The 25617-nt window shown below is 43.3% G+C and overlaps 1 protein-coding gene across 5 annotated transcripts in view; it reads right to left on the bottom strand.

The window, feature by feature from the left end:
• The window catches only part of slmapb (sarcolemma associated protein b), a 39593-nt gene extending 14892 nt beyond the window's left edge, over positions 1–24701 (bottom strand). For 4 of the 5 annotated variants that reach the window (XM_083768637.1, XM_083768638.1, XM_083768639.1 and 1 more), the window contains exons 1-7: positions 24631–24701; positions 15045–15510; positions 14612–14675; positions 3660–3782; positions 3332–3406; positions 2203–2496; positions 1517–1679 (exon numbers count right to left, since the gene is read on the bottom strand). In XM_083768637.1, coding sequence (XP_083624763.1) covers positions 1517–1679; positions 2203–2496; positions 3332–3406; positions 3660–3782; positions 14612–14666 — 710 coding nt within the window. In that variant the 5' untranslated portion in view covers positions 14667–14675; positions 15045–15510; positions 24631–24701. The remainder of the gene's footprint in view (positions 1–1516; positions 1680–2202; positions 2497–3331; positions 3407–3659; positions 3783–14611; positions 14676–15044; positions 15511–24630) is intronic. The other variant, XM_083768641.1, reaches the window with a different exon arrangement.
• Between the last annotated feature and the right edge of the window lie 916 nt (positions 24702–25617).

Genomic DNA, 25617 nt, shown 5'->3' with positions numbered 1-25617 from the left:
AAACTATGTTTCAAAGTATTTTATTATCAAAAGTTTTACAAAAGTGTTTTTTACTTGTACTAAGCATGACTAAAAATAAGTCTCAAAATAATAATCCATTTCAGTTACACACACACACACACACACACACACTAGGGCCTTATACAGTACCTTTCTAACAGACAGAGGGAACTATTCATTGTGTACCGTCACTTTAAAAGCATAATGTATACATAATCGTACGACGGTGTCATGCACCAAAAATAGCCAATCTACAAGCTCACATCACACATCACGTTGTGAGCTTGTAGCTCTGCCTTTTCGGCAACGATAGACTGAGAAGTTGCACATTGAATACGTCACGTATTACGTGAGACTATTCAACCGATCCGCGGCAGATAATATAACTCTATGGCAGGGAGATTTGACTTTCCAAAACGTATTATTATGAATTGGATGGCAACGTCTTACCGTGCTTGCCTTGGGCAGTAAGCACGGTAAGCACAACATGCATTGGGTGGAAGAGCAGGATGGTTGTTCCGCTGCAGCAGCTGAGTTGACGGCTCCGTCAGCTGCTGCAGAAACGAATTCTGTGCGTGATATGTTTACATCGTGAGTTGTTGTTCTTTTTAGTTTATTTGACGCGTTGAGCACTTGACTTTTTGAAATGTTAGATTCGACTTAAGTTATTATTATTCACAAACAAGTAAAAAGAGTGCAAATAAGTTTTATATATACTAGTCCTTACCCGTTGTGAGATATTTGCCCCCCCCCCCCCCCCCTTGTGGCCGTGAAGGGTACTGCGCCCGGGTGCGTTTGTAATTGACTAATACATTAATTAATAATCATTAATGTGTCAAATCGAAAAAAGGGCTTTGTTACGCCCTCCATATGCATATGGTCAATGCCTGTGTGAAAAGTGAGAGTGGGAGTGATTGGTGCAGGCAGTAAGGAGTTACGGCACTGTTTCTGACAGACACACACACACACACACTCAGACATTGTTAGAATTATAGTATGATGATGATGATATTAGAAAGGTAAAAAGGAAAAAATACAACATTTATGAATGCCTGGCTGCGGACCACCAGCAGTACCTCCGCGGACCACCAGGGGGCCGCGGACCACCGGTTGAAAACCCCTGCTCTATAGCAGACACAGGGGGACAGGGGTTATCAGGGGTATCATGGTGGCTCCTGGACATGGGGATCATGGGACCATAATTATTATTAGTATTATGACGTTAGAGTGTCCGCCCTGAGACTGGGAGGTCGGGGGTTCGATCCCCGGCCAGGGTCATACCAAAGACTGCAAAGAATGGGACCCAATGCCTCCCTGCTTGACACTCAGCATCAATAGGTTGGATTGGGGGTATAAGTCCCTGCGACATACTAGCGTCATGTCCAGGGGGTGTACTTGTACATCAAGCTGCCTCACGCTACAGAAACAGAAAATAGGCTCATGGCTCGGCAAAGCTACTTACTTACTCTCCCCCCTGACAGAGAGCAGTTTTGGACATGTGAGGTCTCCACCCTACCTGAACAGGTCCTCCTTCTCGGCCCGCAGGGCGGCACACTCCTTCTGCAGAGCTCCCTTATCCTTCTCAGACTTGTTGACGATGTCCTGCTTCTCTGAGCGCAGGCCAGAGCACTCCTTCTGGAGGCTGACGCACTCCTGGTGCATCGACTGCACCTCACCGGCTACAAGACAGCATGTTTACAGACACCGTTAAAATGATATTCAATTCACCTGCTGCAAGACAGCATGTTACAGACACCGTTAAAATGATATTCAATTCACCTGCTGCAAGACAGCATGTTACAGACACCGTTAAAATGATATTCAATTCACCTGCTGCAAGACAGCATGTTACAGACACCGTTAAAATTATATTCATATATATCATATATGTGCGTTTGTGGCGACCCGTGCACGCAATGTCCCAGGGACATTTTATGAGTCTCACTTCAACAACGTCATATTTTGCCTTTTTCTTTTTACAAATTGCAGCATTTAACTCCCATTTAATTTCCTATGGTTTGTGATTATATTCATGTAGAAAACAGAAAAAGAAATTATTATTATAACTAAAGCTAGCAAAATAAACTAGAATAACAGTACAGTAGTACAGTAGTGCATCCCGTGGATGCAGAGGTCGTTGTTTTATTGCGTCCCTTAACAATAAACTGGGATGCAAAATGCACCCTATTTTTAATCTCTGACCTTGTATCTCGGCAGTCTTCTGCCACTGTTTTCCTTGCTGCTGGAGGTCACTTTGGAGGCCGTCGATCTCTCTCTGGTGCTTGCCGGCAGCCTGGCGCCATTGGTCGGCGTCCTTGGTGGCGGTCGCTAGGTCACCCTGGGCGAAGGCGAGCTGCCGCTCGCGCTCCTCCAGGGCGGCGCGCAGGGACCTCACCTCGTCCTGGGCACCCTGCACTTCCTTCAGTGACCTGTTGGAGGCGTCGTCCCTCTGCTGCTTGACCAGGCCCATTTCATCCTGGAGCTGCTTCAGCTGGCCTGCAACGCAGCATTGATTTCGTCAACAGATAAAAACTAGACTAAAACTGTTAGGAAGGGACTAGTGGACCAGAAATCCAGTATAAGTCATTTTACACTTGGTTGCATGCTGAAAATAGCAGATCTACAAGCTCACAGTGTGAGCTTGTAGATCGGACATTTTCAGCAGGTGTAAACCAGAATGATCTGTTTTTGGCCGCCGACCCCCAGCTGAAAATGTGTTGTTCCAGGGACCTCCCCCCAGAAGCAAAGATTTGAGTTAAAAACGTTCGCTCTAAAAGAATATAATATATTCAAAGACGTGCGCCATATTTTCGTTAAAAAATATAGCAGATCTACAAGCTGCACTATGAGCTTGTAGATCTGCTATATTTCAATATTTAAAGATAAACATAATGCTTAAATCACCCATTCAGGGTGGGAACCTCTTTTGGTGTTTTAAGCATTATGTTATACTTTAGCTATTGAAAAATAGCAGATCGAGCAGTAGATCTACTATTTTGGAAAAATCGTGAAAATGTGTCACAGATCTTTCAATATCTTTCAGAGCGAACGTTTTTAACTAAAATCTGTGCTTCTGGGGGGGGGGGGTCACTGGAACTACATATTTTCAGATGGGGGTCGGCGGCCAAATACAGATTATTCTGGGGGTCCTTGACATGAAAATGTTTTTTTGTCAGAAAACTTTTAGGATCTAATTCTAAACGGGTTATGATAACCTTGTAAAAGAAGTGAAGAGGGTTTAAAATGATCTAACCTTGTAAAGGTTTAGTAAAGACAGTTTAAAATCCTCTAACCTTGTAAAAGAAGTAAAGAGGGTTTAAAATGACCTAACCATGCAAAAGCTTGATCTGATTTCCAGACTCCTCCGCTCGCAGCAAGTTTTCGCGGCGTGCATCTTCCAGGTGACCTATATGAACACGAAGGTCAAGGTTTTCATCACGTCAGTGTGTGTGTGTGTGTGTGTGTGTGTGTGTGTGTGTGTGCGCGCGCGCGTGCACGCGCGTGCGTGAGTGAGTGAGTTAGTGAGTGAGTGAGTGAGCAGGCCCTATGCACAGCAGCCATATTGGACTTCCTTCACTCCGGGTTCCTTATCATGCATGTCTGTCCAATATGGCCGCCGGCTGTGCTGTGCACATACAGTAGTGTGTGTTATTGCATACCTCGGAGCTCTATGCAGGTGCGTCTGTCTTCGCCGGCCAGCTCCTGAGCTTCCAGCAGTTGGTCGTTGAGATGCTGGATGACCTTCTCCGAGTCGCCCACGTCGTTGGAGCGCTTCAGCTCCTCTGAGAGAACAGCAACACAAAGGCAAGAGTGATCTGATCAGTTCAGTTCAGTTCAGTTCAGTTCAGTTCAGTTCAGTTCAGTTCAGTTCAGTTCAGTTCAGTTCAGTTCAGTTCAGTTCAGTTCATTTCAGTTCAGTTCAGTTCAGTTGTTCTTCTGGATCGGACTAGTGAAGAAACACGGGGAAGGTTGCCATAATTATATTAGATTAGGCTCTTCCAAGACAGATTTTGCGCTCTCATTAGAAGGCGGGTGTAAGTGCCATCCAGCCGTTTCTCTCTTTCTTTGAGAGTGTCCATGTCTCGGAGCCATAGACTATACCATATAGTCACTATAGAATCGGCTAGACGGTCGTCCTAAATATTTGTATTGAGGGGCGCTAGCCTCTCCTATACACAGCTTTTGTCCAAACACGTCTCAAGATTTGCCATTGACAATGAAAGGGGAATTCACGTCAAAATCCCGCTAAATATGACGTCAATTAAACATCAAACATTAAACGCCATTGACATTGAAGGGTCAACTTAGGTCATATGTAAACGGGTAAATCGGCTAAACCAATCACATGTTAGTGGGCTTGGCCAATAAGGGACCACCTTATGTACCGTATGTAGCAATGTCAAATGTCCACTAACATAAATTGATGTACGATGAAAAGAGCGCCCCACATTTCACACGGGTGTGATCTTTTTACTTTTATAAGCTGGGAAGACCAGATCTTATTTTTCCTGGTAAATGGTGCACACATTGTGGTTGCTATAGCAATGCTTTGTCTTGTGTGTGACATCAGACCAGACCTATGCTCAGCCTATATAAAGAGTAAAGATGCTTTTAGGAATTTAGTGTTTTCAAATGATGACCAAGAGAGATATATACTGTATACTGTATGCACAGAGAGCTAGACAAAGATAGAGGTCAACAGCAAGCAAATAGAGATATAGAGGCAGAGAGGAGATTCCTACAGATCTTGTCTTCTGTTCTTTAGTTGTCAGAAGCCGCCTTGTCTCAGACCTTCAACCATAACAACGCGAAGAGCAACCCGCTGTTACATCTACTGTCAAATGGCGAGTGTGAAAACCCCCCCTAGCTCTGTGACCAGACAACAAGACACAAACGAATCATCTCATCAGCGGCCTGCTGAGACTTTCACTTGTGCGGGGGGAGTAAAGACTCCTAGGGTGACAAACTCAGCTGATCACATCTGTAAACCATGTGGCAAGAGCTTTCGACGTTTAGACCATCTGGAGTTACACCAGCGCATCCACACAGGAGAAAAACCTTACCACTGTTAACATTGTGACAAGAGTTTCATTAAGTCAAGTGACTTGAAGAAACACCAGCGTATCCACACTGGAGAAAAACCTTACCACTGTAAACAGTGTGACAAGAGTTTCATTCAGTCAGGTTACTTGAAGATACACCAGCGTATCCACACAGGAGAAAAACCATACCACTGTAAACAGTGTGACAAGAGTTTCACTCAGTCAAGTGACTTGAAGATACACCTGCGTACCCACACAGGAGAAAAACCTTACCACTGCAAACAGTGTGACAAGAGTTTCACTCAGTCAAGTGACTTGAAGAAACACCAGCGTATCCACACTGGAGAAAAACCATACCACTGTAAACAGTGTGACAAGAGTTTCAGTAAGTCAGGTAACTTGAAGATACACCTGCGTACCCACACTGGAGAAAAACCTTACCACTGCAAACAGTGTGACAAGAGTTTCACTCAGTCAAGTGACTTGAAGAAACACCAGCGTATCCACACTGGAGAAAAACCTTACCACTGCAAACAGTGTGACACGAGTTTCATTCAGTCAGGTAACTTGAAGTCCCACCAGCGTAATATACATACATGATCTTACCAAAAAGGCGTGACGCGTATGTTTTTTCTCCAGCATGGACACGCTAACACACTTTATACAGTCATTACAGTGTGATGCGTTTCAACCAGTTCAGAATCAGAATAACTTTATGTGTCATTTTCCCATGTACTTGCATACATAAAGAACATGAAATACCGTTTCCCCTCTCAGTTATTAGCAGTGCAACATAAAATGTAGAGCCTATTTAAGAAACATATGAGCTAAAAACTAAAACAAACATAAGACAAACATTTGAAAAAGAGCCCCAGTATGTATGACGACATGCAATTCATATAGAAAAGGGACGTGCAATTCATATAGAAATTAATATATTCTGAGATTTTTCCAAAATAGCAGATCTACAAGCGCGGCACTCGGTCCAAGTCAAGCCCGAGTTTGACGGGAGGCTAGATCGAGTCGAGAACAGATTTAATATTTTTTTCCTCATTTGATAGGAGCAGTGACTCGAGTGGACTCGGTGAGGGACGAGTCCCGTGTCCCTTAATTGGTCCGAGACAGACCGAGTCAAGTATAACAAGTCAAATGATGTGCGAGACCGAGACTGAGTCGATGGAAATGTGGACTCGGGACGAGTCGTGGACTCGGGACGAGTCGTGGACTCGGGACGAGTCAAGGACTCGAGTACTACAACACTATCAGATACTACCCCATTCTGTGAGTACAACGCATCAGATACTACCCCACAGAGCCCTTTTCCACTGCTTGGTTCCCAATGGGAACCGGTTCAGTTCTTTGTGGATCCAAAATTGCTCCAAAATTTTAACGTTAATAATGAATCGAGTGGGCAGAACCATACCTATATTAAATTGTTATCACCATGAAACTTCCCCAGTTGATTACTTACACCAAGACAATGATTTATTGTTTTACAAACCTTATATAGGAAAATATGCAAACAATAGAAAATATGAAAAAGCTACTACTGTGGAAGGGTTATCATATATTAATTTACTTATATTGATCCTATAAAGTGGTTTTGCCCACTTAATTCATAATTAGTGTTCCTCTTTTGGGGCTCTGGCTCACGGACTAAGAACCACAAAGAACTGAACTGGTTCCCATTGGGAACCAACCGATGGAAAAGGGGCCTCTGTGAGTTTCTGAACCAAAGGACCGAGCCATACAGAACCAAGTCTCGTCACTGTTCATTCTAGCTCAGTCCTAAATATTAAATTTAGCTAACATGTTAGATCATTTCCCAAGGGGTTAAAAAAATGGGCCCATTACATAAACTAATTACTAATCCCAGAAATAGAATATTATATTGTCTCGGTCGGGTGGAATTTTGGAAACCTCATATGTCCAAACGGTTACTTTTCAGGATTCAAATAAAAAATAGCAAGAGTACCAGACCTACGAGCTAAAAATAGCTTGTATAGATGAGGGTCAGAGGAGGGCTGTGGACAGTCCAGAAACCTGTCTATTCACTCTGTGTCTCAGAGGAGGGCTGTGGACAGTCCAGAAACCCGTCTACTCACTCTGTGTCTCAGAGGAGGGCTGTGGACAGTCCAGAAACCCGTCTACTCACTCTGTGTCTCAGAGGAGGGGTGTGGACAGTTCAGAAACCTGTCTATTCACTCTGTGTCTCAGAGGGGTGTGGACAGTTCAGAAACCCGTCTACTCACTCTGTGTCTCAGAGGAGGGCCGTGGACAGAAATCTGTCTATTCACTCTGTGTCTCAGAGGAGGGGTGTGGACAGTTCAGAAATCTGTCTATTCACTCTGTGTCTCAGAGGAGGGGTGTGGACAGTTCAGAAACAGTCTACTCACTCTGTGTCTCAGAGGAGGGGTGTGGACAGTTCAGAAACCCGTCTACTCACTCTGTGTCTCAGAGGAGGGGTGTGGACAGTTCAGAAACCCGTCTACTCACTCTGTGTCTCAGAGGAGGGGTGTGGACAGTTCAGAAACCCGTCTACTCACTCTGTGTCTCAGAGGAGGGGTGTGGACAGTTCAGAAACCCGTCTACTCACTCTGTGTCTCAGAGGAGGGGTGTGGACAGTTCAGAAACCTGTCTATTCACTCTGTGTCTCAGAGGAGGGGATGTGGACAGTTCAGAAACGGTAAATAATGGTAAATGGTGCATTTATATAGCACTTTTATCCAAAGCGCTTTACATACATTGTGCATTACATTCACCTATTCACACACACATTCATACACCGATGGCGGAGGAAACCATGCAAGGCACCAACCTGCTCATCGGGAGCAATTTGGGGTTCAGTGTCTTGCTCACGGACATTCAACACTAACTCTGGGGGGAGCCCACAGGGATCGAACTGGGAACCTCACAGTTGCCATCCGGCCACTCTACCCTTGAGACACTGCCGCCCCCATGCATCACCACAATGGCTTCTATAATTTCAACATCCTAACTTTCCGGCCAGAGAAAGCCTGCCGTTTCTATATTAGCTTGGATTCCCCATCGATGATATCACTGGTAGGCGGGTTTCTGAACTGTCCACAGTCCTCCTCAGGCTGAGTGACTAGACAGAAAAACGGTGCCATCGTAGATAAACGAGCATTAGTGAGGACCAATTACTGTATATGAAGATAAGGTTGTAAACGTGTACTCCTTTAAGCGCTGTGCACAGCTTCAGAATGCTTGGCAGCTTCAGACACTGCGCACGCAGAGCAGCAGGGTGAAACAATAGGCCACACAGAGAATGCACTGTGCTTTGCTTTCTAGGGGTCGGAAAATAAGTCCCATGCCTTGCGATAACAGCGATACCCAGTCCCAGTGGATGTTTTTTTATATCCCCCCCCTTAATCTGCTGCGGCTACAAAAAGAGATGAGCTCATTTCATCTAGCAGGCAGAGGCAAAATAAAACAACACAGGAGAGACGGAATGGGTCAAGAATTTACACCATAAATGGACACCTCACATGTCTGTGACATCATGATGAAGTGCTATGTTAGTGCTGAAAACAGCTGTTTCACGGTCTGTCCTACTATATACGCGCAATCAGACACACAGGCGCATGTGCTGCACACGCACGCACGCATGTGCACGCACACACACACACACTCAAGTGTGTGTGTGCCATTTTTTTCCGCGAGCGAGCTTGACGATCTGCTATTTGTGGAGCGCAACACTGGCCGTGCAAATACATTATGAATCACGCATGACTCCAACCAGAACCTGCAAACAAGTGGTTCTCAAAGTGGGTCCTTGAGGGAGTCCCTAGTTAAATGATAGATAGGAACCAAATGGACCCTTATGGGTGCTCTCAGAGTTAAATTAACATTGATTTTACAATATAAATTGGGGTCCCAGAGATAGAAATGCCATTAAATGGAGGCCCGTAGACTGTCATACTGGGGGGTCCTTGAAATTAAAATGGTTGAGAATCACTCACTGCTAGAGCTGTAAAAATCGTCTCTTATGGGGGTCCTTGGCATATATTTTTCAAATGGGGGTCCATGAGCTAATAAATGTCAATTTGGGGGTCCTTGACATGAAACAGTTTGAGAACCACTGCTGTAATCCATAACCTCCAAACGCCTAAACTAAATCTTCTTCTCCTAATTGTAACCCTAATTAAACATTGTTTTTAGCCATAAAGCCACTGGTGGAAAGTAACTAAGTACATTTACTTAAGTACCACAAGTACAACTTTGAGGTATTTCCCAGTACTTTTACTTCTACTCCACTACATCTCGGAGGCATGTACTTTTACTACAGGTACTATACTACAGGTATTTGAAAACTTTTGTGACTATAGCTACTTTTGATTATAATTACAAAACCACTTCAGCCCCATATGCATTTTGACCTATTTTCCCCCAAGAAATGTATACATTTTGAAAACTTGAAATGGAACATATGCTACATAATGAGTACTTTCTACTTTTTCGATGCCAATGCTTTTGTACTTTAACTCAAGTACATTTTGAATTCCAGACTTTTACTTTAGACTAGTATTTCTACCAGGCGCGTTCTCACCACCCAACGTGCTAATGAGGGACCATGTAAAACAAAGGCTATGTTGTTTTTCAGAAGTTAGACTGGGCCAGCTCTAAACAGACTGGGCCACGGCCCGGCTGGCCCAGTGGAGAACACGCCTCTGGTTTCTACATTGAAGTATTGAGTGATACTTTTACTTAAGTAAAACATGGGAGTATTTTTTCCACCACTGCATACAACATACACACGTATGTTTTCTGGTCCTCTTGTTAGGAAAAGGAAAATGCTCCTCAGTGTCTATTTATGAAATAGTCACGCACGCACGCACGCACGCACACACACACACACACACACACATGGAGGTTGGTGGCGCCCCATCTGGCTCCCTCCAGCACATGACCAAGCTGCTGTGTGTGTGTGTGTCTGTCTGTCTGTCTGTCTGTCTGTGTGTGTGTGTGCCAGATTGAAGATGAGAGGGCAGAATGTTCTACCCCTCAGGATCTGCTGTCTACAGGGCTTTGACTGTGTGTGCGTGCGTGTGTGCGAGAATGGTGCAGCACCGGTTGGCTGTCCAATTCATTTTAGTTAATACTCTCATGTTTTATGTAAGAGAGATACTTGAACCCATTTAGGCCTGACGTCGAAATTAAAGAAAATGTCTTCTAAATTCTGACAGTTTTCTGAAATACCTATGTTTCTGTATCAGTGGTGCCGACTGAAAATATGTTATTCCAGGAATCCCTCGGAAGCAAACATTTGAGTTAAAAATGTTCACTCTGAAAGAATACATTCAAAGTTTTGTGCTGCATTTTCACGATTTTTCTAAAATAGCAGACCTACAAGATCGTAGTACAGCACTCGGTGCCGCGCTCCAGGTGCCACATTTTGAATGTTCAGCAACTACAGACTGAAGACAATAAACATTTTCATGGAAGAAAATGAGAATTGTGATCTCAATTCTTGTGGAGGAAAAGCGACATTCACATTTGAGCAAAATAATTGTGCAGCACTACCTATTTTATACTCACGGAGAAATAGCTGATCTATGAAGCTTGCCATTTTTGGGGCTGTTTTCAGCTACTTTCAACACCGTCCTACATTTTGTATGTCCTCACAAGTATATTAGTAATACATACATGTGTGTGAGCATTGTGTGAGTGTTCATCAGAATGTGTGTGGGTTAACTGTATGTATGCGTGCGTGCGTGTGTGCCCGTGTGTGTGCCCGTGTGTGTGTGTGTGCTGGCTGTGTGATACATGAATAGCCTCGAGTGTGTGCATTCTGTGCAAATAAGCATGCATGCAAAACTGAGAGAGGCTGCATGAGAGGCCGCCTGTGTGCACACGTGCTGTGTGTGTGTGTGTGTGTGTGTGTGTGTGTGTGTGTGTGTGTGTGTGTGTGTGTGTGTGTGTGTGTGTGTGTGTGTGTGTGTGTGTGTGTGCGTGCGACCGTGTGTGCGTGTGTGTGTGTGTGTGTGTGTGTGCATGTATTTGTCAAGTAGGGTAAGTACTATCCAAACAGTGGTGTAAGAAGCGCTCAGGGCTTAAGTAAAACTATCAAACACCACAGAGTAAAAATACTCTGTCGTGTCGTGTCCTGCGTTCAAAATCTTACTGGAATCCAAGAACAAAAAGTAAAAATAATATGCAGAATGGCATAGAGCCCCATTTGTACTACTTTTTTTGTAAACATGTATAAGATTTTTGATTAATTATTAGATTATTAATAATCTAAATCTGAAAAGTAATTAGCAACTAAACCTGACAAATATAAATGTAATGGGAGTAAAAAGTGCAACATCTAACCCTGTAGTGTAAGCAGAAGTATTTAAAGTAGCAAGACATGAAAAAACTCAAGTAAAAGTAAGTGCCTGGGCCCAGCCTAGCGGTCCGGGCACCTAGGCTGGTAATCCAGCTTGACAGCGTGTCGCGGGTTCGAGTCCCGATCCCGACGACCTTTGCTGCTTTTCACCGCCCATCTCCTCTCCCCATGTCCTGTCACACTACTGTCTACCTATCAATAAAGGCATAAAAAAGACTGCAAAAATATCTTAAAACACTTTCCCTCCCTAACACGACTTACACGAGTTAATTCACTGTAGAATAGCTTCCCTCCCAATAACGAAATTAGTTTTCATTGTTTAATTTGCGTTTTTAAATACGTTTTGAGGGGGTTTCCATCGGACAGAGTCGGATAGGTGATGCGTTTTGATGACGTCATCGCAAAAGTCCTTTTACATCACTGCACCAAAATGTGTCAAATGTTTTTCTTCTTCTTCTTAATCTTGGGTGACACAGCTATTATGTCTTAGGTTCTTCTTCTTCTTAATCTTGGGTGACACAGCTATTATGTCTTAGGTTCACGTGGATCAGCGTGACACAACAATAATGGGATTTCACAGCTTCTAAAAATAGCGCCGCTGAAGAGTAGCTATAGCTAGCTGGGTCATTGAGCTTTATATCGCCTCAGAAGACACAGCAACACTTCTCTCAGTGCACAACGGAGAGGTGCTACACATAGGGAATAAAAACAATTAATTTAATCGATTACCGGTATATAAAAAGCAAATTATCTATTTTAATGAAATCCTTGATTTTTGTGTCGATCGGCCTTTTTTTTTGCACGACGCCGATATATCACAAGGTATAAAATATATAGGTCTTAATTTTGTGGTTAATCAGATTAATCGAGTCCATTATGAAAATGTGTTTGAATCATACCAAAGCTGGATTCAAATTCCAAAATAGCTAAAGTAGACGATGCACTACTTTTCATACTTTTCTGCGACGCTTCTATTTGATAAAATAGTAGGAAAACCACAAACACAGCAAAGATATGAAAACAGATTCCACTAAAAGGTAATGGATAGCTTGAGCCGTAGACAAGTAAAAGTACTCAGTATACATAATGTCCCATTTAACGTTTTCAAATGTATTAACAATCTGTTGAAAATAGCGGATGTTGCATTTGTGAGCCTATGCGTTACAATAATAATCAAAATCGACAAAGTAACAAGTAACTAAAAGTTTTCAAATGATTGTAGTGGAGTAAAAGTACACTATATTTTCCCCTGAGATGTAGTGGAGTAGAAGTAAAAGTATTGGAAACACTCCAAGTAAAGTACAAACACCTCAACAGACAACAGACAAATACAGACAGAAAGTACTTGAGTACATGCACTTGTATACTGTACATGTACTGTACGGCATAAATCTTATTCTCAGTGGCGAATAACATCATCAATGGTCTCAGCCAGCCATTGACCCATCAGCCTAAAATATGCCACAGGGTTAAAAAAAATGAAAAAAAAACTAATTTGTCAGGAGGATGGCTGTGTCAGCAAAGGTTCAAGTTCTTCCATTGATCTCCTCTCGTCAGCAGCTGATGATGGGAATATTAGCCCTGGCATCAGTTTACAGCTGGAGAATGCCACATGTAATTGCGGCTGAAGCCATATCTCTGTCAAAAGGAAATTGCCGTGCATGCCTGGCGGGGTCAAAAAGATGCTACGCTGCTGTGAAACTGAACAGCCCGGTTTGTGTTCGCATGCAGGGCAGCGCCACCAATGTATTCTCCACGCAAAACGTGTTTAGCAGCGCGGCCAAAACTGTCTGCACATCACCTTGATCCGATTTCTCCCCAAGCCCCCTTTTTTCCCTCAGCTTATCTGTCAGTCAGAACTGCAGCCTCACTCCCAATCTTCCGCCGTAGTCTGAAAACCCACCTCTTCAGACTCCACCATGGCCCGTAACACTTGCCCTAGCCTAGCCCTTTAGATAGCACTTTATGTAGACTCAGATAGTATACTTAGGTTAGCATTGTTATTTTAGACAGACTTATAGCTCGTTACGTAGACAGCACTAGAATTGCATTTTATGTAGTCATAGCACTTTATAGTACACATGTATATTGTATAATATATAATATAGTATAGTATGTATAGTTGACATAGATACTCCACTGTTACGTTCTTAGTTTATACATGATTCATGATAACTACTTTTGATATACAGTATGTGATGTATGCCATGCATTTTGTTTTTGCTTAAATGTATGCCATGCTTTTGTTTTTGCTTAAATGTAAGTCGCTCTGGATCAAGAGCGTATGCTAAATGCCGAAATTGTAAATCTGAGATCTGTTTTGTTCTGCATGAAAATCAGTTTTCTGCATATTAATAAGCAGGTTTTTTTGTACTGTAATGTATATAACAACATCATTATTTTGTAATTTGAAGTTAGTAGTTTACTGTAGAAGGCGCTTTTAGAATCGGCCTCAATCCTAAATGGTTTCAAATCAGTTTTCTGTATATTGAAAAGGTGTTTTCTCTATATTGAAATTGGCGTTGACAATAAAAATAGCTACAGTGTCGCAGCTATAAAAAGCATCTGTGTTTTGGCCCCCTATGCTATAGGAGACTCTCTCTTCCGAGAGAGAAATCCATACCACTTTCTAGGATTCCCTTAAATCTAATTTCTCACACAGCAACGTGTCATTTCCGCAGCTGTTTCCACGAGTACAGACTGAAAACGATCTCCTTTTCAGATTGTAAAAGCCAATGTCAAAGGGCAGAATAATCTCTATTAGAGTTGCTCCGATCAGGTCCCGATCACAGATTTCTTTTCTCACGATCGACCGATACTTATAGCGATCTTGTGCGTAAATTTGAATATTCCCAGAATGATTATTATATGTCAAAACCCACATCAAAACTGTTCCTGTGTGTGTGGGTGGAGGAAGGGGAGAACGTTGTTTAGGCCTGTCACAAAGATGCAAAGCGATATTATACAATTTATACTATATATCTGATTGACTTTTATACCACTTAAAATGATATAAAAGATCGGTTTCTCCAGATCGGGTAAATTGCAGATCACCGATCAAGTCATTTGGAGCGGATATCGTCCGATTTAAATCTGTGGGGCCGATGGATCGGATCGGAGCGCCTCTAGTCTCCATCGTCAGATAGGTCAAATACTGCCGTGTCATTCACCCTCGGTTCCATGATCGTGTCAAATGAACAACAGAGAGCTGTGCTACCTTTAATGACCGGAACATTCTTCACAGACTCACTGAGCTCCTTCTTCTTATCCATGTTTCTGATCTGTAACAAAAGAAGAATAAAGCAGTTAACACTGACATCACATTCATTTGGATTACATAAACTGGACAGCTATATGGGACATTAGATAGATGTGTTCCAATAACAAACAACGGGATCAAAAGGGAAAGCCGTCTATGTTTGCTTGCATTTCAAAACGGGGGGAAAAAAATAATATCACTAAATTATTTTAACGTTCACTTTGTGTCCACATAACATACAACAAAAGTACTTTAAAAAGTAGCCTGCATCATCGCTTTGAAACGCCGATATGAGCAATGTCTTCTAGGGAATAAATAAGACATTCCCCACAGAGAATGTATATAAGATAATATTCTAAATAATACCGAAAGAATAAACATAATAAATTACCTTAGATGTGCTGCTTAGTGGTGCTCCGTGTGCTGGCTGGGGCTACAGACAGCAGCCTGGCATGAACAGGTCTGAAGAACCGTCCCGATTGCTCAGAAGAGAACTGGAAGGGTCCATGTGACGCAGGGGGGGTGTGTGTGTGGGGGGGGAACCACACGCACCGGCATTCCAGATTCTCCACAAATCCCCCCCCCCCCCCCCAGCTGCCGTGGAGCCAAAAGCAGCGATAAGGAACAAACACCACCGACGGCGGTTACATTAACACAACGTCAAAAACAACACCCAAGGATTCCCTCCCCCCCCCCCCCCCCCCTTTCATCCTTGCCTGGTTGGAGGGTCCCTGCAGCCTCTCTCTCTCTCTCTCTCTCTCTCTCTCTCTCCTCCGCACTAGGTCATCATCATCGTGCATCGGCGTGGTGGTGGTGCACCTCGGAAGAGGCCGCTTGCTAGCTTGCAGCTGCCTGCCCTAGAGAAGACAGAGAGGTTTTGTTCGCTCCGTTCGCTTGGTGGTACTGATGTGAAAATGAAGAGTGACACACAATAGGGGCCTACCACTGGGAGAGAGTGTGGGAGAGTGACATAGCCCCTACATACATAGGCATCTCTCTCTCTCTCGCCCCATGTAGGGCATTCCATTCCGTTGCCCCTTTAAATTAACTCAGTATTGGCCTATCCTCCTCCACAGCTCCGCCACACACTGTGAGATTCCCGAGTGTTGGTTTAACTTTGAGAGTCAGTGTGTGTACACACAGACGTGGACCCTTACGGGTGGTGCTTGGTCCCGTTTTTGCACACCCTCGAAGCTAAATGAACATTCAGGAAGCTACGGGTCATGGACTATATATAGTTGGACCACACGTCATTGGGAGAGAAGAAGCGGAGGCTGGCTTGTGTCTCCCTGCTATAGCCATGAAAGCATGACAAAGCATGTGATGCTTGTAAAAAAAACAACCATGTTAGGTTTATGAGCAGTCAAACATGTAAGAGTAAGTAAAGAGGCCTTTTTAAGGATATTAGTCACCATGCGGGCTAATGGGGCTATTAATAATTTAGGCTGATAATTATTACACCCGTCACATTTTCTCTCAATAATGCATTGTGTCTCAAAAGTGCTTTGACCGTTCAGCTTCAGCGGACCGCATGATTGGCCAAATGGATATGTTATCTGACTTGGCTATTGTTCAACAATGGGGTCCAATAGTTCCCCACGGCACGGTCGATGGCCGCCCACCCTAGAGTCGGGTTCTGCTTGACGTTTCTTCCTAATGGGGGAGTCTTTCATTAGCACTGTCGCAAAATGGCTTGCTCAGGGTGGGATCTCTATTGGTAATTTGATCTACATGTAAAGTGTCTTGAGACAACTTGTTGTGATTTGACACTTTGATACTAAAGCAGCTATAACATGAATTTTAAAACATTTTTTTAATATTTAATATCATATTGTCTATGTCCCTCAAACTTATTTCTAATGGTTTGAGCCTCAATCACCACTCTGATATAACCAGTCCATAATCCATGACATTTCTTTTTTGCTTCTGAAGCCGTTTTAGCTGCAGTACCACAATGTCCTGAGATGGTGGGGGTGCTGATATGCAACTTATTTAATATTTGAGTCATTATAATACTAATGCTAGATAAACACAGGCTTGTTTCCATGCCAGCTTGGAAAATCAACAATGGTGGACATTGTGAACAAAGTGGAAATGCAAATTTGGAACTGAAGACTGAAGAGAGGGAGGAATTATACAAAGTAGGGTGATATTGATGACATCACAAATACGACCAAATCAGTTGAGCTGTTCCTGAGAGCAATTTCAAAATTGCATATTTGTGGGGATAGAAAATACATGACCTGGACCTGAAGGCCTGAAGCATCCATATTTTAAAACAGTTAAAGGGGAGCTCTGTGGAGGGCACATCTCTGCCAGGCCGGGGTGCCTATCCAGGGGTGCAGCCGTCAGGACCAGAGGAAGTTGCATGGGAAGTAGTGTGTCTACGACATGCACTTAAACGTGCGTTATTTGTAGCGCCACCTATGGCCAGAAGTGACATTGCTTTTGGAGGTGCACTCTATAGTATGCACATGCACCCCCCCCCCCCCCCCCCCCCCACTCTTCAGACAAGAAAAAAAAAAGATATCGCTGGCAACGGCAAAATCAATTCTCCGAATCGCCAAAATAAATCTATAGGCCTAGTTTCATTCGTGCCATTATACTCAGCCAATATGCACAACGCAGCGCATGAGATTGCAGATCTTTGAATTGGCGTGTCGATAAAAGTTGAGATTTTATAGTGGCATTATTCAGGCAATACTCAACAGATTGTTATAATTCCATGTGATCTATAATCTGTGAAGTATATAATTTTCATTTGGGTGTAAGTAATGTTTTTATATGACTTATCAAACATGGTAGCCTATATTTAATGTCCACTAAGCTGTGGTGCGCTTCCTTGTTTTTAACACGGGGAAAGATGAGGCGTTGCGAGGTGCTGCGAGGCGCAAGCATGGCTCGCTGACCAAATGGGGCCGTCTCGCGGACCAAAAGCGTCCGCTTTTTTTTTAATGACTATTCGATTCAAAATTTAAAAATCGATTCCCGTGCGTATCGATTGAACGTTGATTAATCAATTTTTTGGGGTCAGCCCTACCCTTAACCCTTATCCCTAAACTAATTTGCCATTTTTCACTATTTAAAAAAACCTTTTAAAATAGTTCAAATATAGCCGATCTACAAGCTCACAGTGGCGCAAGATGGAGCCCATTATGTTATACTTTAGCTATTTTTGAAAAATCGTGAAAATGAGGCGCAAATTATTAAAAAAAAATTGGGGGGGGGGGGGGGGACATATTTTCAGGTGGGGGTGACGGCCAATTACATATAATTCTGGAGGTCCTTGATATCATTTGAGAACCACTGACCATAGAAAATAATAAATAAATAAAAAATCTGGATTTAGAAGCCGTTTTTTTAAGAATCGGCCTCAGGTCTAAATGGGATAAAACGTAAGAAAGAGACAAACGTTGCCAATCAATATCTAACTGTGGAATCGAGTCAAACTAAATGTAATGCCTAAAAGCCCAAGTGCCAGTTCAAATTATGATTATTTTGCTATAACCATGCAGTTCAAATTTGGGGTTGATTGGATGTTTCGTTCATATGTATGGCATTCTTGGTAAAATAAAAAATAAGAAGAATTAAGAAAGTAATAATAAAGACAAAATAATGCCCTCTCCAACAAACTTTGGAAGCCAATTATCTACAAACACTACAGAATAGTATGATTAAAATATGAAAATATGATTGAAACCGAAAGAGGGACAGGTGGCAGGAAACAGCCCAGAAGAGAGAGTGACCACCTGGTTAACTCACTTCAGGAACCTCCTCGGCACACACCAGACAGTGGAAGGTGCTGAGAGGGAAATGCCTGCAGTCCTAGAGGATCTCCGCATTGATGACGGCCCTTTCACAGCAGGAGAGTTTGCCAAGGTCAAAGCCTCCCTGAAGCAAGGGAAAAGTGCTGGACCTGACGGCATTCCACCCGAGGTAGTCAAGAACTGAAATCTGGATGAAGTCATCTTGGAGATCTGCAACCAGGCTCTATTGGGAAACATCATGCCAGAAATATGGTCTCTCTCTCACATCATCCCAGTACCAAAATCTGGAGATCTGTCAAAACCTGACAATTACCGTGGTATCAGCCTGACCTGTATCATAGCAAAAATGTTCAATCGCATGATACTGAACAGGATTAGGAGCGCAATCGACCCCCACCTCAGGGAAAACCAAAACAGATTCCGAGAGGGGAGAACAACCTTAACCCAGATCCTTGCGTTACGGAGGATCATTGAAGAGGTCAAGAGGAACAACCTAGCAGCAGTGCTATGCTTCATTGACTTCAAGAAGGCCTTTGACTCAATCCATAGAGGAATGATGGGGAGAATACTCAAGGCCTACAATGTTCCTCCGAACCTGCTACGAGCCATTGACACCATGTACACAGGAACGAGAGCCCGAGTGACAACGCCGGATGGTAACAGCGAGGAATTCAGCATCCAAACCGGAGTGCTGCAGGGAGACACCCTGGCCCCCTTCCTTTTTATAATAGTGTTGGACTATGCCCTGACACAAGCTATTAATGGAAGGGAGCCAGAGCTCGGCTTCACTGTCTCACCCAGAAGGTCTACGAGACACCCTGCAGAAACCCTCACAGACCTGGACTACGCTGATGACATCTGCCTGCTATCTGACAACGTAAGGCAGGCACAGGCTCTCCTGACCTGTGTGGAGATGGAGTGCGCCAAAGTTGGCCTCAGTCTAAATGCAAAGAAGACTGAGGTCATACTCTATAACATCCCCCAAGAACATCTGCCCCTAACGACAATAGAGGGTATTGTCCTAAAGGAGGTCAGTGACTTCAAATACCTGGGCGCATGGGTCGACTCCACAGAGTGAGGAAGGCACTTGCCTGGCGAGCTCTTAACGGTATGACCAGTGTGTGGAAATCCAACCTCCCCCGACACATCAAGATCAGTTTCTTCTCTGCTACCGTGGAGTCCGTCCTCCTCTATGGCTGTGAATGCTCGACACTTAAACAAGCCCTACAGAAATCCCTGGACGGGTGCTACACCAGAATGTTACGTGTGGTACTTAACATCAACCAGGATGAGCACATCACCAACAAGCTTCTGTACGGGGCATTACCAAGTGTAACAGAGAAGATAGCAGTAAGGAGGATGAGACTAGCTGGCCACTGCCACCGACATCAAGAACTCCCGGCCAAAAAGCTTGTACTGTGGGAACCAACACACGGGCATCGATCGAGAGGACGTCCCACACCTACCTACGTGGACGTACTAAAGAAAGATACTGGTGCGGAAAGCACAAAGGAGCTGGCCAGATGTATGGAGAACCGAGATGACTGGAGACGCCGATGGAGGGCTCGTCTGAGGACGACGTAGAGAGAGAAATGAACTAACAGTTCTTAAAAGCATAATCATAACATCATAACATCTTAACTTATAGAAGCACATAATACATATCTCCCGGGATGCCATTTTCCATCTCAGGAATATATCTAATTCAAGTTAGATGCTTCCATCCAGACACAGTCAGAATCAGATTCAGAAATGCTGCTTCATTCTTCTCTCTTTGTACTTTTTGCAGGTCTTGACAAAGCAGGTTTTACAGAAACTCCTGCTTTTTTCAGAATGCTGCAGCCAGAATATTAACTAACCAGAAAGAGATCTATTCACTCGCTCGCTCACAGTGAAACAAATAACTGATTTGAAAGTAGTTTCATTGTTTTTAAATGTCTTAAATGGCCTAGCTACGATGTTGTCATGAATGAAGAAGTAGGTCGGGAGTGGTTTATTGTCGGTATCAGCCAGTAACATGCGGTAGTCTATCCCCGTTACAATGCACTATAGACCCCTGGGAGATGGAGTCTATCCCCGTTACAATGCACTATAGACCCCTGGGAGATGGAGTCTATCCCCATTACAATGCACTATAGACCCCTGGGAGATGGAGTCTATCCCCATTACAATGCACTATAGACCCCTGGGAGATGGAGTCTATCCCCGTTACAATGCACTATAGACCCCTGGGAGATGGAGTCTATCCCCATTACAATGCACTATAGACCCCTGGGAGATAAGAGTCTGTCCCCGTTACAATGCGCTATAGACCCCTGGGAGATGGAGTCTAATCTATCCCCGTTACAATGCGCTATAGACCCCTGGGAGATGGAGTCTAATCTATCCCCGTTACAATGCGCTATAGACCCCTGGGAGATGGAGTCTAATCTATCCCCGTTACAATGCGCTATAGACCCCTGGGAGATTTTAAAGACCTGAATTATTCTAACAATACAAATGTTGTATGGTGGTTCCTGTCTAAATAAAGAAATACATACATGAATCCTTTCAAATGGGAGGCTCTATACACACAGCAGCCACATTGGGAATAAGTGAGTCCATTTGCCAGAATGTGAACCCAGCCAGGCATGTTGAGAACACCATGGTTTTATGTTAGAATTAGAAATGTTGAGTATGGGTCCCCAGCATGTAGAAACTGGGTTGTTAATGGTATGGTCACATATTATATTATATTATATTATATTATATTATATTATATTCCCATTATGAAAATTGCTCAACATAATTATACAAGTTAGCATACGGCTGTTTCTACATGCTGGGGAGACCCATACTCAACATTTCTAACATAAAACCTTGGTGTACTCAACATGTCCGGGTTCACAATGGGGCTCGATCTATGGGCTGGCAAGTAGACTAAATTGGGCCTTATCCTCTTTCAAAAAAGGCTGCCGGTTCCGTGAAAGCACCAAGGTTTAAGAGAATCTACAACGGAACCAGTTGTAGACCCAAAGTTATTTTGGTGAAATGTAAGGGTCCCGAGAGTTACACACCCTTAAGGGTCCATTCAGAACCCCCCTCCAGGAACCATAAGGGTCCTTGGCTGGACCACACGTTGAGACCCACTGGCAGAGTGTTTCCAGCGAGCCAAAACAAACGTGCACAACATCATGACTCTGTTTGACCAGAATGCAGCCACGCGTCCAAGTGTTGTGATTGGTCGAAAAAATATGGTATCCGGGGGAAACTATACACCTGACGGATATTCTGGCCCGACACTTCCGCCGATACACTCTCTGCCTTGGATTGTGACCAGGCTTTTCTCTTGCCAGACGAGTATGGCTGGGACCGAGGCTAGAACGTACCAGAGAAGGAAGACAGAGGTTTTCAAACCTTTTCATATGCATGCATTTTGAGCCACGGACCACCATTTGATGACATTTATCCTATCAGACCCTAGCCTCGGAAGACCCACAATTAAAGAATATTTTGTTAGCGTTGTATAAGATTTTGTCGACAATTCCATGTTGTATTGAAGTTGGTACCATTATGAGAGAGAACAGGCGTTGCGCCGTTAAAATAAATAAATAATAACAATTAATTCTACATTATAAAATTGTGTAGACTTCTTGTTAATTACGTAGGCCTAATACAGACATTTAAACTGGAACCACTCATTTTCAACATTTTACTGTCATTAATACACCTTAAATAGGTGTGTGGAAATAATTAAAAAGTACCCCCAAAAAATCATTAACATGGTGAATCACATCTTGATGACATCATTAAGATGTGATTCCCCATTAATATTTTTTTTCAGGCCTCCAGTTCTAGGAAACACAGCATGGGGGGGACTTTTTTTTAAATTATTTCCACACAACAGCTCTATAAGGTATATTAATAACATAGTAAAATGTTGAGTGGAATGCCCCTTTAACAATAATTGAACTCTCGAGAGCGTAACATGAAACCAAAGGGTCCATCTATGGTTTCATGTTACGCTCTCAAGAGTTAAAGATCTAATAAGGGTCCATTTGGTTACCAACTCTCCATTTAGCTGGGGACCACCACCACCTACCTGGGCTGGAACCAACCCCTTCAAGGACCACTGGTGGTCCCCGGCCGACCACTGGTTGAAACCCACATGCATGCTGTGTGCAGTGTGGCTGTGCATAGAGCCATTGGTATTATCATATCATTTATGGAAGTGGTTCCTTGAGGGAGTTCCAGGGGGTTCCCCAGCTAAATGATAGTTTGGAAGCAAATTGACCCTTATGGGTCTGTAACTCTGAGTGTACAAATGTTTTGTACACTCTCAGAGTTAAATTAACATTGATTTTACAATATAAATTGGGGTCCCAGAGATAGAAATGCCATTAAATGGGGGGTCCGTAGCCTAATGAATTGCATTTTTATGGTGCTTTTCTATGCACTATGTGCCTACTCAAAGCGCTTACAATGGTTCATTCATTCATACATTGGGAGGTGAAGCGGCGAACAGTCGACACCAGCGTCCTCACTTCCGGTATTACACTGCCTAAATGCATGTAAACCTGATTGATTGATTGATTGAAATATTTATTAACAGTTTGTAGAATTTACAGTACATTTTAAGCACAAACTCAATACAAAGACTGTCAACTGTGAGTGGACGACCCAATTAAGCATTACACTTGTTTACAACAGGGTCCACATTGTTCAATTCATCAAAACATTTAAAGACATACAGACATTTAGAGACATACAAATAGACATTTCTATGTAGCTAAAGTACAGAACAGGAATTCATCATATGGGAAGCAAAAAAGGGAAAAGATACAATGTACAGTGAGGGAAAATGGGGGGGGGGGGGTGGGGGGGATTCAGATTTTACAGAGGCCAGTTTCGAATTGCAGCCATCCGTAGGTGCCCTTTGAGAGCGGTTTTGAAGGAGTCAAGGGATTCACATGTCTTAATGACTGTTGGTAGGGCGTTCCACATTTTGGTGGCATAGGAGCGAAAAGAATTTAGTCCCTTGTTTGTGCCGAATCTGGGTTGTACATGGTTTGTTGCACTCCCTCTGGTGTTGTGGGTGTGGACTTCGCTTACATTAAGGAAGTATTTAGACAGGTACATGGGTATCTTGGTGGTGTATCGAATCTTGTGGACCAGACCCATTGCAAGATGCTGTCGACCCTAAGCCATCCCAGCCTGTCAAAGTGGGCAGGGGTGAGGTGGGTTCGGGGGGTGAGGCCAAGTAGGAGCCTGACCTGGGGGTCCTTGACATTAAACTGGTTGACAATCACTGCTAGAGCCATACAAAATATTCTCTTATGGGGGTCCCTGGCATGTATTTTCAAATGGGGGTCCGAGGTCTAATTAGTGTCAATTTGGGGGGTCCTTGACATGACAAAGTTTGGGAATCACTGATTTATGGGGTGGTGCTCCAATTGTCCTTGACTCCTTGACCTGAGAATTGGTTTGAGAACCAAAACCGAAACCGCATGCACTAGAACCCTCCCTGACCACATGAGCACAACATGGTGGACCAACGCCCTCTCTCCAACCCCTCTGTCCTCATGTTGAACCACACCAACCAACCCTCCTCCAACGCTAGCCATGGTTCACATGGCGCATTATTAATGACAGTCATGTTTCAGGGGCAGGGCTACCTCCATGCATGTTGCATGCCCAAACTTACACCAGCTGCTGCCTGCAGGCTGCAACCAAACCAAATCGATACTCATTTCAAAAGTTGCTGAACAACAGGTTTCTAAATAATGGCCACCCACTGACACTTCTGTGTCACATATACATACATACTGTGTGTGAAGTGCAGTGCAGTGGTGGGTGGTTTGAAATGAGTTAAATGAATCAATTACTGGCTTTACAAATTGATATAACACGGTTCATAAAAAGGGGAAGAAAGAAAGAAAGAAAGACTTTGAGAACTGAAAAAGCTGCTTTAGTCAGAACTATATGTAGGGCCTTCCGAGCGTGGAATTTAATGTTAGTAGTACAGAAAAATGACCACTTTGTAGCCTGTTATAATAACAGTCAGATACACTGAGCTATAATCCTCTAATACTAAAAGTGCCGTTTTCTAAACATAGCCTTTGACATAAACAATAATCCATGCACGTGCTTGTATAATTACACCCTCGGACAGACAGGCAGGCAGATAGACAGACAGACAGGTTTCACAGAAGGAACAAAAATAAACAGTACCTTGGTGGAATCGCGTTTTTTTAGGGGGGAAAGTGTGCATGTTTCCAGTTTTCCCGTTGCAAACGTGCTTCTAAACAGCAGCATGTGCAGGACATAAACTTGGACCTGTTTATAAATGTTGTGAATGATGTGTGAAATTAAAGGTCTATTATTTATAAAACTAGTGGTTTCATTCTAATATGATATGTGGAAGAAAGAGAAAGGCTCCATTCAGTGAGTTTAAAGAAGTGAGGAGGAAACTACCGGCGTTGCCAGATTTAGAAGAAACAAGCAACCACGTCTATGAAAACGTGCCGGAAAGAAGCACGCACACAAAATAGCAGATCAGATCTACAAGCTCACAACAACGCGGAGTGATGCGGGGCGTTGCGAGCTTGTAGTCATAGATCTGCCATTTCCAACAACAAAATTCTAGAAAACAATTGACAAATGTGTAATACAGTACTGTAGGCCTACACATCATTTTAGCAGCTGTATTGACCTGCACTTTCCTTGTCTGTCTGTTCTGCGCCCATTCTGCAACCTGTTAATAAAATGTTCAATCAATCAATATTGTATGTATGGGGGTCCCTGGGTGACATATTTTCAGATGGTGGGGTCCGTGGACAAATACAAATCAATGTGGTGGTCCTTGACATAAAAATGTTTGAGAATTGATTGATTGACAAGTGATTGATTGACTCTCACCTAATGAAGTGTGGGTCATGACCGAAATAATATACAAGTGGCCGAAATCGAAATGAGGTTTCTTCGACAGGTGGCTGGCATCTCCCTTAGATATAGGGTGAGAAGTTCAGTCACACGAGAGAGACTTGGGGTTGTATTTTGCATGTCTTAAGTACCAGGTCTTATTATCTAACTTGAGTAAACTAAAGACCTGGAGGCGTGATCAATGCTCTTTGGCCACTCAGAATAGCCAAATGGCATTGATCACGCCTGGCTCCAGGTCTTTAGTTTACTCAAGTTAGGTAATAAGACCTGGTACTT

This window comes from Protomyctophum parallelum, assembly GCF_964188405.1.
Source record: "Protomyctophum parallelum genome assembly, chromosome: 7".
Lineage (NCBI taxonomy): Eukaryota > Metazoa > Chordata > Actinopteri > Myctophiformes > Myctophidae > Protomyctophum > Protomyctophum parallelum.
This window is presented reverse-complemented; position numbering and strand designations above follow the sequence as displayed.